General features: G+C 38.9%; 1 protein-coding gene across 1 annotated transcript in view; it reads left to right on the top strand.

Moving 5' to 3' along the window:
• The first annotated feature begins 1,789 nt into the window (after positions 1-1,789).
• Positions 1,790-19,243, top strand: part of lig1 (ligase I, DNA, ATP-dependent) — a 121,383-nt gene continuing 103,929 nt past the window's right edge. Inside the window, exons 1-4 of the mRNA XM_055228472.1 lie at positions 1,790-1,902; positions 2,889-2,945; positions 5,936-6,128; positions 13,739-13,943. Coding sequence (XP_055084447.1) covers positions 1,886-1,902; positions 2,889-2,945; positions 5,936-6,128; positions 13,739-13,943 — 472 coding nt within the window. The 5' untranslated portion in view covers positions 1,790-1,885. The remainder of the gene's footprint in view (positions 1,903-2,888; positions 2,946-5,935; positions 6,129-13,738; positions 13,944-19,243) is intronic.

The following is a 19,243-nucleotide window of genomic DNA, read 5'->3' as shown; positions in this document are numbered from 1 at the left end:
GTCCACCGCACCCGCCCTAGAGCAGAGCCGGCCGAGGGGCAGATGGACCACGGCTCGCCTCACCTGGACTCCTCAGCTTACAGGTCAGCTCTGTGGAGAGGAAGCTATCCATCGGAAACAAGACACCAGCACAGATGAACAGAACAGAATATGTAAAGCTGTACTTGCATTTGTGAAGTGGATGAAGCAGAGATTTATGTAAAATAGTTGTAAAATAGACGTGAAAAAGAGAACTAGTCCATTTAAGTGGTTTGCAGTGGTCCAAAGTTATTCCTCACTCACCTTATTCCGTGCATCCCAATTATTCACCATGATGAATTTATAAGTGATTTTCACAACTTTCAGAGATCATAGCGGAGTTTTTCTTGGTAAAGCTAACAACTAGCATGCCAACGTGCACTTCCTCTTTATAATAAGATAGAGACACAGCAGACGTGTTTTGACCTCAAGAGCTATTTATACAATATATCTGCACTGGTGCAAGATACATTTTGCTAAAATACATGAGAAAAAAATCAGGTACAGGACCTTTAAAGAATTGGCTACATATTTGTTTGTAATGTTTTATATTTATGTTTTAGTTGGCAAATAATAAACATTTATAAAGAATGTGTTTCATCTCCTTCAGGGGTGGGCAAACTTTTTGGCACATGGGCCACAATGGGTTCTAAAATTTGACAGAGGGGCCAAGCCAGGAGAGATAAGAATGAATATATCACATTAGAGATTTGGCCTGTAACATGTAGCAAAGCATAAATATGCACTCATTGTACAAATTATTTTCCAAATGCATACATTTTTCAGTTAAATAAACACAGCAGGAAAACTCACATTCAGTTTTATCAAGTGCCAAAAGATCTACAATGTGTTTAAAAGGTAAACTGAACAAGGTTTGCCCTTATCTATTTTAACATAATCTGGTCACGTTTGGTGGGCTGTAGTTTGCCCATGTCTGGTCTAGTTAGTCCTGCTATTATTAAGCCAGATAATTATGAAAGATTTGGCCCACAGCAATTAAAATGAAACTAAATATTATATCTGTTGAATGGTCAAACGTCCTCAAACTGTTTCCAGTAAACAGTAAGATATCACCCATGAGTACGCTCCTATATATTTTAAGCATACCTTAATCCAACATAAATCAACTCAATAAATATGTCTAGGCTGAATTCTTAAAGCAAAAATAAAATACAAAATGGCCTAGTATCCATGGACCTTTTATGCATTATACTTGTATTTTTCGTAGTTTTATGATCTAATTCTAGTGCTTATTTAGTTCTTATTTAAAAGTAGCACTATTATATGGGAGCTTCAGTAACCTCACCGGAAGCGCAGGGGGCGACAATGGGCGGGCTGAGGGTCCTGGCGCGAAACTGTATGGATGAGGATGTCTCACTCTGGGTTCATTTCACTATATGTCATATTTATTCCTTCCTTTTTCTAATAAACTACATTGTGCTGTGTGTAAATGTCTACCTTTTATATCTCCAAGAGGTAATTTACAATTATTGCAAGCTAAATTTACAAATGTTGAAGTTTATCACCTATTAGACGAATATAACACGAATAAACGAATTTCTAAGTTCTTTGCCACAAGTTTTTTCCTTTTTAGTTTCTTAACACTTATATGAAAGCAAGATAAATAAGCAGGCGATTCAGAATAAGTGATTTCCCAAGGATTTGTCAATTATTTTGCTGTTAATAGGAAGAAAAAGCGCATTTCTCACCAGCATCGAGTGAGTCCTCATGTCATCTTTTACGATCTTCGGTTGAAATAGATTTTGGCGCGGAATATTCACAGTGTTGTCGCTTTCTATGCGGACGTAGCGTTCTGTTTGCGCTCTATTATTTTAATTTACAACAATTTAAGGATAACCAGGACACCATGCAGCGGAGTATCGCGTAAGTACAGCCCTCCCTGATCGGTAAAAGCGTGGTTTTGATGGCTGCGAGCTCGTACAGTTTCTATAAAGCTAAAGTTAATATCTACATAATTAAACCAGGAGCACACAGACTATTGGAGTAAGCAAGTTATGGCATGTTTCAGTTTTGTACGTATTCTGTCAATTTTAGGGCAATGTTTGTCTTATGAAACGTGCACTTTTGTCTATAATATCCCCACATTCGTATAATTGTCTGTATTTTACCTTCTGATTGGGTTTAATTCCCACAGTCCAGGTTTAACAGCTTGCAGCTTGTATTGTTGTTACCCACGTGCGTTTAAACCACTGCCATTGAACAATATGATGACACTTAAAATATTTATGATTTAAAGTTACATTTTGTGCACAGTTTACGTTGTTTCTTGTTTGGACAATCAGAAAGGTACTGTAGGATTTTTTTTTTAGACTTAGACTTCTTGTTTATTCCCATTTAAAACTATTAATGTTCTCAAATGTGGTCAGTACAAATTGTCTAAATTTAATGAAAAAATAATGTTGAGTAATATGCATTATGCTGCCACCTGCTGCAGTGAAAGAAAGTCACCTAGTCTATTAGATCTTCTGTTATATAGATGGATGGATGGATTATAGGCTGATATCTGTGCCACTAGGAACAGGTTTTATTTATAAACTCTAACGTACTGAATGATAAAGTCATGTAAATGTGGCGTAAACAGATAAAAAGCACTTCAGATTTTGGTTTATTTTATACTACAGTAAAAGCCAAAAGTACAATCTGTCAACTGGACAAAAAGATTTTACTCTTGGCTTTTACTATGGATCAGAGCTGGATGACTGAGGGATTACACAGACATCGTTACTTTGTACTGGTATAGATTTACTTCTGAAATACTCACATTTGTCTTTTATTCCTTTATTTGTTGCTTACTGTTTCTTTATGACAATTATTTAAGACATTTGTTGTATTGCCGTGTTTATTTTCAGATCCTTCTTTCAGCCCAAAACTAAAGAAAAGAAATCGGCTGATGAAGCAGTGAAAAAGTAAGTATTGATTTTTTTTAGACAAAGCAAATGTTTGATGCTTTTGAACACTGTGTAATCTGTGAACAAGCTGTGTAAAGATGCACTATGGGACCTTTTGAGCTGAGGCTCTGTCACCTGCTCGGATATGTGTATTTATCACACAGCATGGCATTAAACTTCTCCATCTTTCATTATATTCAATATTTTGTCATTGCTAATGGTATAATCAGGATCAGAATTTTCAAACTGGGACCTTGCTTTGGTTTTATAATGCAGCATTAAACAAAGAATATGACTATGATCAAAAAAACTGACTGGTCCACGGTTGACCCTATGATTTTCTCATCCTCCGGGGACTGCACAAGCTGCAAATCTGCCTACTTTTTTTCCATTGAGGAAGTAGGCTACTGTTTTTTTTTTTTTTTTCCATTTATTTCAGCTTGTGTTTAGTTTGCCCTTTGGCTTTACTTCATTGTTTTTTCTCTTCTAGTCTTTTATCCAACCACATTTGGCTCATTTACTACTTCATTTAGATTGTTAATGTTGCTTAATAGCTGTGTTCGGTTTATTCTTCACATTTATAGTTTTGTACCATTTATTTGGTGCACACTGGATTATTAATGAGTGGGTAATGGTGTTTCCTGCTCAACACAACTCTAGTTTATAGACTGTACTGGACTTCTAGTATATCAGGCTACTGTTGGGCAGTATGATGCTTGAGTCCTTATGTTGCTAGTTCTGTCGGGCTTCACTACAGGCTGATGATGGGCATGACCTATGTCCCGCCTGTCTAGGTAAAGAACGTCTTCGGGAGGCCGTCTCTTACACTGCATGTTCTAACTGCAGTATTCTGACCTGGTCTGTGGGTTTGGCTGCAGTTGAGGAGCCCTCTACCTGGATGTCTGCAGGGTCTTTTGGGCTTTTACTGGCTGGCCCGCCTGTGGATTGATAGCGCTATTCTACTGGAGATGAGTGTTCCATATAATAAACCCAAGAAGGAGAATCCAGGACGTTTTCTGCTAAGGTGGATACAGTGATGTCTGAACTGAAACCTTCAAGTGGATGGCAGCCATGTGGCTTTTCAGTGAAGGTTTGATGGATATAAAGTTTCAAAGTCGGAGTCTCTGCGCTTTACCTGTTCTCAGGCTGGGGGCAATGAGTCTGTCACCACAATGATTTCTCCAAGGTCAGTAGGTGGACGTTGAGGAGTGTCCTGGTTCTCCCTGGAGAACTGTTTGGTTTAGCTGCCGTTGAAGTCTTGGAGCATACTCCTCAGGCGGCAAGACAGCAGTTGGCAGGGCTTCATAGACAAGCCCCTTGCCAGATGGCCCCAGTTGCCCCTCCTACTTCTCAGAGGTATCTGATGCCCCTCTCTGATGCGGGCCTGCTCCAAGGGCCCGTACCTGAGATTCCTTCCCTTGATGTGCCCAGCCCAGTCTCTGCCCCCCCAAACCCTCAAAGGGCGGCAATCAGGTGAAGCTGTGATGTAGCGGTGGGACATTTTACTCCGGGACAAGCCGATAACTGGGCTGCCCACAGGGTTGTGGCCACTTTATCTTGACTCCAGTTTTTCTGCCGGCCGCCTGTGTCAATATAAACAAGGGCACTGGCTCAAGAAATTTGCACTTTTGTTGACAAAGGTGCAGTAGTTCCCATGGATCCCCGCTGGATCCAGGAAGCATTTATTTTTTGTTATTTTCTAGTGCCAAAGAACACACGTGATTTGCGCCCAGTCCTGGACCTCAGGTGTCTGAACATGCTTTTTAAAGTCCTCCCAAGATGTTGGGTGTCAGACAGGTTGTCCAGGTGATCTCCTCTGAAGATGGGTTCATTTCAATACACCAGAAGGATGCTTATTTTCATGTCCCCATTGTGCCTCAACATTGGAATGTTTGTCCGCCTTGCTTTTTGGGGGGAGCACTTCCAGTTCAGGATCCTTCTGTTCAGAAGTCCTGCTTGAGCTTACATGTGCACTCGACGTACATGCGCTCCACAGCTTCTGTACAGATAGCTTGCCTGTTTTGCTGATTTGCAAAGAGGTCAGGCTCTTTCAAAATGATGCCTCGCACACTGGATTGTGGGGGTCATAATGAAAGCATATTGTGGGTCTGGACGCCATCTGTTTGGGTTCTACAGAGTGAACATGGATTTCCCGCATCCGTTGGAGGGGAATCTCCAGTGGCACTTGTCCGCATCATAGTGAGGTAAGTTTTCTTCTTGAGTTGATTCCTTGGGACCTTGCTGATATTCGTCATCCAGCTCTTGAAGTATTGCCTTTGGTGGTCAGTAGGGATGAAATGGAACAAGTGTTGTGACTGTCGCTACATTTCTATAAATTTCGAATGACCACCAGGGTGCCCCTCAGAAACGAAGGACTGGGCTTCTGGTGCCATGAGATGATATAGACTCACGTGAGCCATTGGGGGTCAAAGGTTACTTTGTAGTGTCCAGTTCCTGAAGCACCACATCTGGCAGTCAGAGTTACAATATATATTGTAAGTCTTGTTATAGTGTGACAGGTGTTATAGTGTTGATGAGTCCAGCTGCAGAGGGGAAGAAACTGTTCTTGTGGTGAAAGGTTTTGTAGCCTCAGGACTCAGTCTGTGTCCAGGGTGAGAAGGGTCAGCTGTGATCCAATCTGCTCACCTGTGAGTCTTGGAGGTTTACAGGTCCTGGAGAGATGGCTTACCTCACCTGCTTGTCTCTGTGGAGATGCATTTTATGCAATTATATGATAAACAAAATTATATAAATGATATGTGCGCTCGTTCTGCCACTCAAAATCTGGAGCAAAAATACTTTTTTATCATACAAATCTACATAAACTCTTCAACAATATATATTACTGATAAAATGTATTGTACGTTCTCTACAGGCAAATCTATAAGAAGTAAATGTTTAAAATAATTGATATTTCTAATGAGCCAAATAATTGTGATTTATAATTTTTGTCCTTTTTGTCTGTCTGAATCAATGTAATAATGTTGTATTTATATGTTGTGTCCCAGGCCGGTGAAGAGTCCTCTGAAGGTGCACAACGGGGCTCATGAGGAAGATTCTCCGGTGAAAAAAACTCCCAAACGCAGCCGTCAGATCCTGGACAGTGACGAAGACGAAGCTCCAGAAAACCAGGTCTTAGCTGTAAAGGGGAGAGAGAAGAAGGAGAAGAACGTAGAACGGGAGGAGGCAGGGAAGGCTGAGGTGAGAGGAGATACACTACTCTGAAGCATTAGTATTGTGACAGCACTTCCAGGACCAATAGTATTTGTTAATTATACCATGTGGACTTGCACTAGTTCCAGTTATGTGATTTTTTTATTTTTTCAGTATAAATACTTACAATTTACAGTTTTAATAATTTTAGTAATGATTTGTGTCTGATGTTCAATACTTTTGACAACCTCAGGTTCTGGTTTAGTCCTGGCTTGGTGCTTGTTTGACTAGTTTTAGGGTTCTGGGGTCCTGGTTAGGGTAGTGCAACTTGGCTTAATAACCTACTAGGGATGGGACGATATTAAATTTTAGACTCACGATTATCGTGGCCAAAATAATCGCGATTAACGATATTATCGCAATAATTATTAACCTGTTAACGTTCTGACGGCCCGGGCCTACTTTACAAATTTACAGCAATGTACATACGTTTCTGCGTCACCCACACAAACAATCTACACATCAAATGAAAGCTGCGGCGCTCGTCTTTCTGGATATGCAAACCATTTTCACCTGCAATCAGCACAGTGCTGACAGGAAAGACGTTTTTACAGAAAAGTCACAAAGTGTGAATCTGGACTTCACTTACCATTGAGCGCTCTGGTTCTGTCAAACATCAACATATTCACACAAAGTTGGTCTCATTTGTTCCGTAAAGGTCCAGAGAATATATTTTTATAGTCAAGAAATTATGTCCGCAAAATAAGATCCTCCATGTCCAATCTGCTGCAGGAAAGTACTCCAAATATGATATCTGCTCCGTCACTTCTTTGCCTTTCTTTTGTCGATTTCAGGCATAATAAACTTCTGACAGCGCCAACTTTGTTCCTCAGTGCTAAACACACGCGTCAGCTTGTGATTGACACCAGTGTTTGCCAATAAGGTGGGGGTTGTGGGTTACTGAGGCCGCAGACAGCAAATCAGCGCTACAGATGACTGAAAGTTTACGCCCCACTCTTCCCCTTGTAGAATCAACCAATTACATCACACACATTTAGTGACGTTTTGCCCTTACAGCCAATGAGCAGCGGGACAGGATGATGTATCACATGGCATGGTTTTCCGTAAACAGACGTACCCGGAAGAAAATGTGTACTCCTCAATGCCATGCTGGCGAAATGGACCAGTCCTTGTTGCGCCGGAAGTGACGCAAGTGCCCGTCGATGAACACTTAATTTTTTTTAATTAAGGCACTTTGGTGAATTGGGAAACGAGTGGATGCAGAAATGTGTGCATAATGGCGCATTTTACTCTCTGTTGTTTTGCGTTTTAAACATGACGAAACGGACAAACCAAAGGGAGGACGTGATCGAAGACACTGTGGATGTTTGTACAAGTTAAACTAGAGGCATCTGGACCTGGAGCGGTTCATGGCAAAGAGTAAAGATCCCACAGTGGACTCAGGAGTAAAGGACCTTATTTTTTGATGGATTGGATGCTGTTCTCGATCGGTAAGCGTGGTTAATTCTGCTATTGACTTAATTGTAGGTAAAATATACCGTATATAATCGTTAGCTTTGCTTCTGTGCATATAGTGCACATTCGGACCATGCGCTCTGGCACATTTGTGTTCAGCTGTATGAATTAGACTTAATTTGTCTATTGTTTAAAAGGTGTTGTTTTATTCTGCAGTTTGCATTATTGTAGATAAAAATCTAAGATGTACACACATTAGCGTCTCATCTGTGCACACGGGTGAGGCGCGCGCTGGTACGTTCCTGTGGAGAGTTACGGATCAGACTTTGTTTATTGTTGATATCTGACAGAATAGTTCAGTAGTTCAGACAGAAATAAGCACAGAAGCTACAAGTGTCATTGCTATGTCAGAGTGGGCAAACACCACAAACTAACATCTAAACGTTGTATTGGAACTGGAAACATGAGGCAGTGTGGTTCCGTAAAGGCGATTATAATCGTGCGCGATGATCGTGATTATTAAAAAATGCCACGAACGATTAATTGCGGACCTTATTTATCGCGATTAACGATATTATCGTATATCGTCCCATCCCTATAACCTACACACTGGAGACATAGTTAAATCCATTACAGCCACCATATAGTTTCACAACATTATTATTGTTGTGAGTAGGGCTTTCATGCTTTAGCTGTTTAATTGATCAGTTGGTTGATTGTGTCTTAGCTGAGTATAATTTGTATTAGTCATATAAGGATCTATATGAACAACAGTAGGAAGGGAGTCTTTCCATAAATACATTGTTTCCAGCAGTTTATTCTGCATATGAAGCTGTTTTTGCATGAACTAATCGATCAGACTTTAGTCAACTACAGCCCTAATGGTGTCTCAATTTTGTATTAATTGAATATTTATTATTAAGATCATAAGGATTTATATGGATGACAGCAGAAAGTAGAATGTGAATTGAGTTTAATCTACCTTGTCATTATATTTTATATATATATATATATATATATATATATATATATATATATATTATAAATTATAATATATATATATATTATAATTTACATTTTGTTTCTAAAAATACCTAGAATTGTATTTTGTTTCATTCTGTGTTATTTCATTAATCCATTGATTCAAAGTCACTTCGCTGAGCCTCAAAAATGCCCCATTAACGTTTTGCCAGTTTTGTTGCATCATAGATAAAACTTCTCCTGTGCAGTCTTCTAAGCCCAGAATCAATCACTGGGCTTATATCATTTTGCAGTTAAATTCTGTTCACAACAAACACTTAGCTCTATTAGCATAGCATATTCACCAAATGCAAAGTTAAGTATGAAAATGTGAAATACTTATCCCAAGGTGACCAAAAGCATTTTTAAAAGCCACTAGAGTGTGTAATATGTGCTCTTTTAATCCTGTGATTCATTTTTGTTTTTGGATCATCAGTATCTCTCTTTCACTCCCTGTAGAGCTCAGAGCACCAAAACCTTGACCTAATCTACTCCAGACCTGCTCAGACCTGCTCTGTTCAAAACCCCAGAGCGTATCAGGGCCTATTGTTTACCCGGAGGTACTCCCACAATGCAGCAGTAATGTAGCCCGATTCACTGCATTTCAATGGGTTTGTCAATAAAGTTCTAATGAAAAGAGGTGATTATCGACTTTGGATGAGACAAAAACACCTGAGTCCACAGAGCTATCCAAAAATCCGTTGTTTTTGTCTGGCGACCCATGTGTTACTGTACTGAGAGGAGGAGACAGGATAACCACTCTGCTAAAGAGGTGGTGGGTTAGGCTCCTGATCTCTTTAGTGATCTTTAGGTACATTGCAGATACAATATGCAACTTCTGGAGGTGGCATGTCACCTGCATGATAAAACCATACTTGGAACATTTGCTGTTGAAATAGATAAGTTTTATGTGATACGGTGTAATATTGCAGTCAAAGAAACAATTACATTGAAACAAGCAGGAGAATGCCCTCCTTCAGCCCAAATCAGATGCATATGAGCTCACTGTAAGGACACATGTTTTTCACTGCAATAAACACGACCAAAAAATGCTTTTATTTTGATGTGTTTTTGATAAAAAGTTACATACTGTGACTTTAACATCACTGTTTGTGAGCTGGGTATGTGTTGATATGCTTTGTCACTTAATGCTACTTATCTACTCATCTTAGTATCTATAATAGGGTTGCGAGATTAATAGCAATTGAATCCATATAGGAATTTGAATGGACCAGTTGGATCAGTTGGTAAATGGCACATTTTTCAAGTACCATAATTTTCTCCCCAAACAACAAAATCTCCTCTCTTATTTAATTCTCCTGAATGTGTTTAAAATGTGAACAGAATCCCATGATCTAAACATAAATCTCAAACTACTTACTATGCCTGTCAGAAAAAAATGCATCTTATGTATTTTCCCCAAATTATTCAACCCTAATTCATAACCAGTTATTCTTCGGCACTAGATCCTAAAATATAATGATTTATTTGTTTAGAAACTCCATTTTGTTTTGTATTATTTTGTTTGACTCCACTGGGAACAAATTGGATTATTTGGCAGCCCCACCGTGACAAACATCGCTCTTGTGCTAATGATGATTATCCCACAGTTTGTCTATTAAAATCTGCTGCCACTCTCAACCCTGAAACCGACAAAGTGAAGGCATTTTTTACTGTTTAAAGGGGACTGTCTGGTAAATCTACCAATAGGAGATATTTTGTTCGTTGCTGTTAGATTTGCTGTATAATTTGGGTAGACCATTTGCTAGTTCAACCTCTTTCTGAAAAGATGCACAAATATGTTTTTTCTATCCTCATCCTTAACTCTTTACATAAGCAATTGAGTACAGATTCACACATTTAATCAGGCTAAATTACAAAAATGGTGTAATCGAGAAATGGAGATGATCAGTATATACTATTAACCAACTTAACTGTCTAAAATGAAGTAGTTCTGTTTTTTAAGACAGTTTGCAGTGGTCCAAAGTTATTCCTCACTGACCTTATGCATTCAGAGCATCCTATTTATTCACTGTGATGAGTAGGGATCCTACTGTGTCTATATAAATGGACATAACCAACCTGCTAGCCGACACATTGCAGTTAGGAAGTTAGTATAGATGCACTTCCAGCTCCATCAACTCTGGGTTCAATTCACTTTACATTGGAAAACTATGGTCCCTCTCTCCATAACTGCTGCTGTCAGGCTCGTCATTTTGCCCTTAAAATCCCCATAAATCAAGATATGAACATTAATAACAGACAAATCAACTGCCTGCTTTCCCCGAGGTTGCTCCCTCTAGTATTAGCAACAGGCTTGATTGACAGCACTGCTAAGCACCTGCTCCCTGCTAAACCAGTGGTGCGGGTGGGAAAGGGCGTTATCTTCAACCTCGCTCCGGATTGGCTCTGTGTTTGCTATGATACTCGCAATCAAGAATTCCTAATATTCAACTTGGCTCCTGCTAGCCTTGATGAGCTTCATTTGACTGGAGCTGAACGCTACATTTATGGGATGTGCAAAAATATCTAAGTGTATATATGGTGATACTAAATTTGGTGCTACAGTGGGCTACTGTATTGATATATTGCCATGAGTATTTTTTGGTAAGTTTTTACAAAATTATTTTTGGCAGTGCTACAATTTGGTAGCTTGTTTAGAGAAAGAAATCTTGTTTATGCAATGCATTTGACATGTTCATGGTTTTGATCATCTAAATGGGTGTGTCATATTAAGTTTGTGCAGATAGTTATTTAACTAAGAAATACTGTTGTTTAAATGTATTTGATTCTTTTACAAATGTTTTGTGTATATCCTATCATGTGTGATACAGTGGTCCCTGGTTTATCTCGGGGGTTTACATTAACCCACAATAGGTAAAATCCGCTAAGTAGTCAGCTTAAATTTTTTACAATTATTATGTATGTTTTAAGGCTGTAAGACCCCTCACCACACACTTTATACACTTTTCAGACAGGCATTAACATTTTCTCACATTTCTCTCTTGTTTAAACTCTCAAAGTTCAAACCTTCGTATATTATCTCCCTCTTCCTCAATGATTTCTTTAAATGTGGTGTTCTCGTGCCTCTGCTCCAGTGGTATCCACAGAGGCGCCTCTCTGTGCAGAGAAACACTTAAGTCCAAAGCGTTTATGAAATTTGTGTAAAACTTGGAAATATACAGCACTTCAGAGTCACACAGCAATTGAACTTATGTGAATTTGGCTGAACACATTCTGTACTGTTCAGGAGACATGGCACATCCCTTAAACACAATACACATTGATACACTGTAAAAAGCGTGCAAAATTGCACAAAAAAAATCTGCAAAATAGCAAGGGACCACTGTATATCGATTATTGCCTGTATTGTGATAGTATCATATCGAATTGTGAGGGAACATGTGAGTGGAGCTTCAAAGTGACAATAAAGCTAACTGTTACTAGCATGATACTTCCTGATGCTTTGACAGTAAAAGGCTTTCCAGGTGGATGCAGACAGTACACAGCAGAGTTATTTTGACCTCAACAGCTGCTTCTACAATATGTCTGTACTGATGCTAGAGAAATTTGACTTAAAGGGCTCGTACACGATTTTTTACCATGTATTTCAGCTAACTCTTAATCATAACACTACAGAGAGCTCCCTTGCACTGGCTGTTCATCTCTTAATTACTCTAGACTCATTGTCGGATTGATTAAAATTAATTATAATTTTTTTCTCTAGGCTAAAAATGCAACCAGATTTATCATGTTCACTCCCCATAGTTTCCACAGCGGAGGGGCGTTTCCGTGGCGATTGTATAATTAAACCACAGTGGTGAGATATGAAACGATGAAGGTAATGAGGTATGGCTTATGACCAGTATTACATAACCACAGAACTACATACATGTACTAGTAAAAGACTGTTATATTGTAAAAGCATTCAGCCATAAAACTACTCTCTATTACGGAGTGTTAGATTGATAGTTGATGACTTGTGAAATGACATATGAAGTTGATTAAATCGAATCCCAAAGGAGGTGTGGTGGAAGCAGCAGTATCTTCTATGTATGGTTTTGTGGAGCTTGTAATATTTGTGGTGTATTGGTTGTTGGGTAAATGTTTGGCTTCTTTTATTAAAGGTCCTATATTACAAAAAAAGGACTCTTAGGAGCTTTTAGCCATGTTATAATGGTGCTACTTCAGGTATGTTTTTGATGGAGTGAGGCCTGTCACCATAACCAATATTTAGACTTTTCGTTGAGTACATGTTAGATGGAACAATAGTTTCTGAGGGTCAATATTTATTGTGAGGACTTTTTCTTTGTACTAACTACTACTTATTTTTCTGTTCTACAATGAGATTTCAGCTGTAGAGGGTTGAATAAATAACTAATTATAGATACAAACTTACTACTAAGACGTTCATTTGGCTATTTAATTATTGCAGCTCATGTTTTAACCATGTACAGTTAGAATAGTTTTTTGGGGATAATTCTACTTTAGGGTTTTTGTGTCAGTCCTCCACTAAGTCAGGACCAAGTCAGGACCAAGTCAGGACCAAGTCAGGACCAAGTCAGGACCAAGTCAGGACCAAGTCAGGACCAAGTCAGGACCAAGTCAGGACCAAGTCAGGACCAAGTCAGGACCAAGTCAGGACCAAGTCAGGACGATACCAGGACGATACCAGGACGATACCATGTCTTAACTTGGACCCAAGTCCCAGTCTGTAAGTCAATTCTGAACCAATTCATGAACTGGAACTAGAATTGAACTAGGTCTAAAGCTTGGTCTAAAGCTTGGTCTAAAGCTTGGTCTAAAGCTTGGTCTAAAGCTTGGTCTAAAGCTTGGTCTAAAGCTTGGTCTAAAGCTTGGTCTAAAGCTTGGTCTAAAGCTTGGTCTAAAGCTTGGTCTAAAGCTTGGTCTAAAGCTTGGTCTAAAGCTTGGTCTAAAGCTGGTCTAAAGCTGGTCTAAAGCTGGTCTAAAGCTGGTCTGGGCCAAAACCTTTGTTACTCAGCTGCAGTTTGCTCTGACCCAGATGTCCTGACATTACAATTTGTTCAGATCAAATCCATCAACTTTGAGGACAGAATGTTCACTTGCTCATAGTAACTCCCCAACAGAACGTATTAGCTCCATTTATCAATCATTTTAAATAATTGTTTTTCTTGTTCCAGGATGAAGTTTTGAAAGCAGCCCCCACCCCCAAGTCTCCTCCCCCGACCCCCGTCAGCCCTGGGACCCCAGCCACCCCTGCACCTGTCTCTGCACCTGTCTCTACACCCGTCTCTACACCTGCCACTCCAGCGCTGTCCGCCTCCTCTGGGACGCCCTCCACCCCAAACTCCATATCTCCATCAGGAATCGTCAAACGCAAAACCGGTCAGTATCTTATTGACATGCTTCATATGTTGGCAGTGAAAGTACGGCATTAATAAACATTTCTTCTTTTGTTGACACTTTTATTGATCATAGGCTCCTGAAAATTATTAGTTTAAATCCCTTTTGTATTTTTCCCTTGAGTTTTCAGACAATCTGAAAATGTATCAAGATATTTGCTAATGTATGCATTATGTCACCATGGTAACTGCTGAAAATGCTGCCATAGACATGCATGCAGACTTCCCCCCAGTGTGATATCACTGCAAAGTGTCAATAGTTAGAAAAAACTGCATTCTTATTCTGAGCAGGGTCACCTCTCCACAGATCTGACCTGTACCTTCACCTGGTTGTCACCTGCTTGTCTGCATGGAAAAATAAGTTTAATGCCATACTGTGGAAAACTCCAGGCAAAGTAGTGCCTCTTGAAGGAAATATGTGTTTGTCTGCACTGTATTATGCTTTTACCAAAATATTTTAGATCATATAATTATTTCATTTTCGTTGGCAAGCAAAATTCATGTAATTTTATTTAAACAACAGTTTTAATAGACTAAACTAAAAAAAGGAAATATATGACAATTATTAATGTTCTTTCTTATCACAAAGTAAAAGCCAAAAGTAAAATCTGTCAACTGGACAAAAAGTTGCTTGAGACATACTTACATAGACATATTCATTCATTAAGAGCTAAATTAATATGTTAAGTATGTCTCAGGCACAGTGCACACTTAGTATAGCTCAGTAGACCTAGCCTACATACAGAAACTGTAAACAAAAGCTGTTTTTAGTTTCAGCATAATCATCTCCTCCCTTCAGACAGATACAAGGCGGTGTCCAGCAAGAATCTGACCAGAACTGAAAAAGCGACTTGGATGAGCAGCGAAACATCTTCATTGTACAGTTTTTTTGTCCAGTTGACAGATTTTACTTTTGGCTTTTACTATGGATCAGACCTGGATGACTGAGGGATTACACAGACATTTTCTTATCACAAATTAATTTGGACTGATACTTTGCATTGACATCATGTGGGGGAATGCATGTTTGTCTGTGATAGAATGTTCAACAGTTACCATGGTGACTCAATGCACATACTAGCAAACGCAGCCTGATAAGTTATTAGAAAGTGTCTGAAAACTCAGTAAAAAAACATTGAAAATGAATTTAAACAGCACATTTTCAGGAGCCCACTGAATAACTGTTGGCTAATGCTAGCTAGCTTGTGACTGTAATGTTATTTGAGAGGGACTTGTTTAACAGCACAAATCAGATCACCTGTTGCAATTCCATCTTAGTTGGTTCTCTCTGGTCTGATTATGTTAAAACAAGGCGCAGAGTAACAGAACTCCAGACAGAGCGGTGCCTACTGTTAGCATCACATCACATGTTGATGACATCGACTACAAAGAATCATTTTCATTTCTCCTCTCTCTAAAAAGTTTCCTGTTTTGTGAACTCTTGACTTGATCTGAAGATGGATGCCTCTCGCCTGGAGCTGCTGCGGTTGATTAGTTGTTAGCAGGCGCCTAATGGCCTTAAATAGTCGTCATTATTTCACCACGCTGCAAAAACAACCCATTTATCACCAATGAGATGCATTCCACTTTATTCACGACAAACTGAAACATGTTGTCTGTTTATTATGATAGAAAATCCACGAAATGCGTGTCATCCATATGTGTTACTTTACATGCCATTAGCTGGAGCAGAGGCTGAATCCAAGACATTATTTTCTATATGTTCTACCTATGTACTATGTACTAACTGTGTTTTTCCACTTTCACATGAAACACTTGGATTGTGTTTTCATTCTTCTGCAGACCGGGACTAAAACCTGGACTAAAACCTGGACTAGAACCAGAGCTAAGACCCAAAACTAAGAACCAGGACTCAGAACTAGTGTTGCCATGATGCTTTGAATGTTTCAAACTCGATTTCGATACTAAGGAAAATATCTGATTCTCGATACTGATTCAGATACCACAATGATGATAAAAAAACCCCTCTTTATTTAGACAAGAGAAGATGGTAGTACTTTCTTGTCTATACCCATTTGTCCTTATATCTGTGTCAGTGTGCAGTAGGTTCATAGTGGTCCATGTGTGTCTTATATTTGTGAAAGATACAGCTCAACATCATTCTAAAGATATTCAGGAAAGGCTCATTTCTATCTTGTGAATGTGACTTTTTTAGTGTTGATACCTGCTCAAATGAGTATCTAGTTTCAATATGAGTTTTAGTATCAATTAGTATCTGATTTTTGATACTTTTGATAGTCCCACTCAGAACCAGGACACAGGACCAGGGCATAGGACCAGGACTCAAGAATCAGGACTCAGGACTCTGGACTCAAGAACCAGGACACAAGAACCTGGACTCTGGACTCTGGACTCTGGACTCTGGACTCTGGACTCAAGGACTCAAGGACTCAAGGACACAAGGACACAAGGTTACAAGAACCAGGACTCAGGACACAAGAACCAGGACTCTGGACCCTGGACTCAAGAACCTGGACTCAAGGACCCAGGACCCAATCGACACTGAGGATGAAAAATTAACACGCTCCTAATACCTCCCCATATTAGCTACATTTGTGAATATAATTTGTACTACTTTTTATTTATTTATTACTTTATTCTTCATGTAATTTATCTTGTTTAAAAAAACAGCCATCCCATGACCCAGGCAGTTGGTGCATTTAACCATAATACATGTCATTTTACTTGTCATTAGCTGGAGCACAGGCCGAGTCCATGCCATTATTTTCTGTATGTTGTAGCGCAGTGGAGATGATAATATTGAGAGTGTGGTTTTGTTTTGCTGCACGGGCGTCTAAAGGAGCAGTGGAGCAGAGCGGCTTTATTACAGCTGATTATGAAAGAGGAGAGCAGGGTTTGAATGTAGAAACACAGCCTGAGCTCTCTCCTGTGCAAAACATCACTGAAATGAAATGCTAAACTGAAAGGAGCAGACTAATTATTTCAATAACTGCATATGATTTATCAGCTTATTTTCACAGGTAAATAATATCTAGACCTGTCATGATAATTGCTATATTGATTTATTGTTCAGTATATGAAAGCTGGAACAATATATTTTTGAGCTCAGTATTTATCGTGGGGACTTCTTCTTTGCAGTGTTGGGGAGATTTTTTTTAATTTTTATTTTTTTGCAGTAAGTTCAGATTTGAGCCTGTAAAGTGTTGAATAAAAAACTGCGTTGGCTAATTATTGATTCGTTCTGCCATTTATGTGTTGGAGCGCCACCTTTTTAATGATACAGTATATGTAACAGTGTGTATACAGGGATAAAGTATTTTCAGTATTGTTGTTTATTGTGATATTCTTCTAACAATATATCGTTCAAAATGTGTTATCATGACAGACCTAGTGATACCTAAACTTTACACTGGGACACCTGGTTTGTTTCATATTTCATCATTATTTTGGCTGATGAAATGAATTTGACTCAAAAATACATGCTGTTTAAAGAACATAAAAATATAAAAATAAATACAAAAATGTTTTTGTAAGCTTCATTTATACCTCATCACCCCCCCAGTGCACCAGCAACTCAGCAGATCAACAAAAGTGGAAAAAGTTGAGATTAATTTCAAATGATACAATATGGATTATTTTAAAGAGGGGGTATTTTACTTCTGGTGTATTAACTGCTAACGCAAAACATATTTGGATCACCGGGTTACCTGTTAGCTGTTATTTATCTATCTCCATGTAGTTATGTTGGTGATGCCACAAGGTCAGTTTATGACTCAGATCTGTGGAGAGGCAACTCTGTTTTCCAAGGTGTTTTTCACAATAAAAAAAAACAAACAAAAAACACACACCCCATTAGTTGAATGAACACAAGATCAAAGAAGTTTAATGCCAGTCTATGGTACATTCTAGACCAGGGGTCACCAACCCTATGCCCGCGGGTGCCATGTTGCCCCCAAGCCCCAGATGAGTCGCCCGCAGACCGGTTCTAAAAATAGCACAACTCACTAATGAGCTGCATCTAAAATTAAATCTTGTTCTGTTGCTATTTTATTTATTTTTTTATCACCCTTGCGTTTATATAGATTTAAAATGACAATATCTTGAACATATGTTCATTATACGTGAAGTTTAGATAAGTTAAGGTGAACTTTGACCTACTCACTTCAAAGGTCAGTATTGTGCGCGTGACAAAACCGGTGCTCCGCTCGCGAGCGCTGTGACGATGCGCTGAATGCAGTTTCTTACTCCAAAACATGGTAGAAAATAGATCACTTTCACAACGATTTAAGACTGTAAAAGAAACCTGCGCGTATCTCATCTGTGGAGCGATTGTGGTGACGGCAAAGAGGCACAATGTGGAGGGACACTTCACTACCTCTCATAAAACTCCACACTAACTACCCACGGGGACGCGCACTCCCCACGGGGACGCATACTATGGGCAGAACAAGCCCAAAGCTAAACGCAGCTTTGGGTAAACAACAGGCTTTTTTCACGACACCGGTGAAAAAGTCACAAAACGCAACGGAGATTTATTTAAAAATATGTAAGCTTATTTTTCTTTAACATTACATAATTGATAACTTTATGAAACATGGTGCAATGTATATTATTTATGTTTTGTTAAAAAGGTTTGTCAATGGATAGTGAGATGTAGTGATGTAAGTGTCGTCTGGAAATTTAACAATTACTAAGATTAGTAAAGTTAAAGTGCTGTATACTGATATCTGTTTCCCTCCTTGCTCATTGTTGATAATTATTTTGAGAAATCATTAATATGATCAGTGTCTTGCAACATGATCAGTGTGTTCACATAGATGATTATCATTTATCATTATTAATAATGTATAACTAAAGGCAAACTGAGAAAATTTGTTATTTCAGAAGAGCGTCTCAAACTGGTAGCCCTTCGTATGACTCAGTGCCCATAAAGTAGCTCTCAGGTTAAAAAAGGTTGGTGACCCCTGTTCTAGACAAACCAATAACCCTCCACCAGAAAAAGCAACATAGTACACCTTTTAAAAAAATTGAATAAAGCATAATGTAATATCTTTAATTAAAAAAGTGAAGTTTCTGTTACTTGATTCTAAGGCGGAAACAAGTTAATCGATTAATCAAGACAATTGATTAACTGATTTAGTAATCGGTTAATCGTTTTCATGACTACATACAAACAAAACATAATGTGCTGAGAGATGGTTTTATGACCCCAAACAGATGTGAAATGTGTGAAATTTGTGCTTTTAATGAACAACCAAGTTTGTTGTAAACTAGATGATCCCTCTAGCTTCATCTCGGACA

This window comes from Periophthalmus magnuspinnatus, chromosome 17 (assembly GCF_009829125.3).
Source record: "Periophthalmus magnuspinnatus isolate fPerMag1 chromosome 17, fPerMag1.2.pri, whole genome shotgun sequence".
Taxonomy (NCBI): domain Eukaryota; kingdom Metazoa; phylum Chordata; class Actinopteri; order Gobiiformes; family Gobiidae; genus Periophthalmus; species Periophthalmus magnuspinnatus.
The sequence above is the reverse complement of the archived record's forward strand: the minus strand, read 5'-3'. Positions and strand labels throughout refer to the sequence as shown.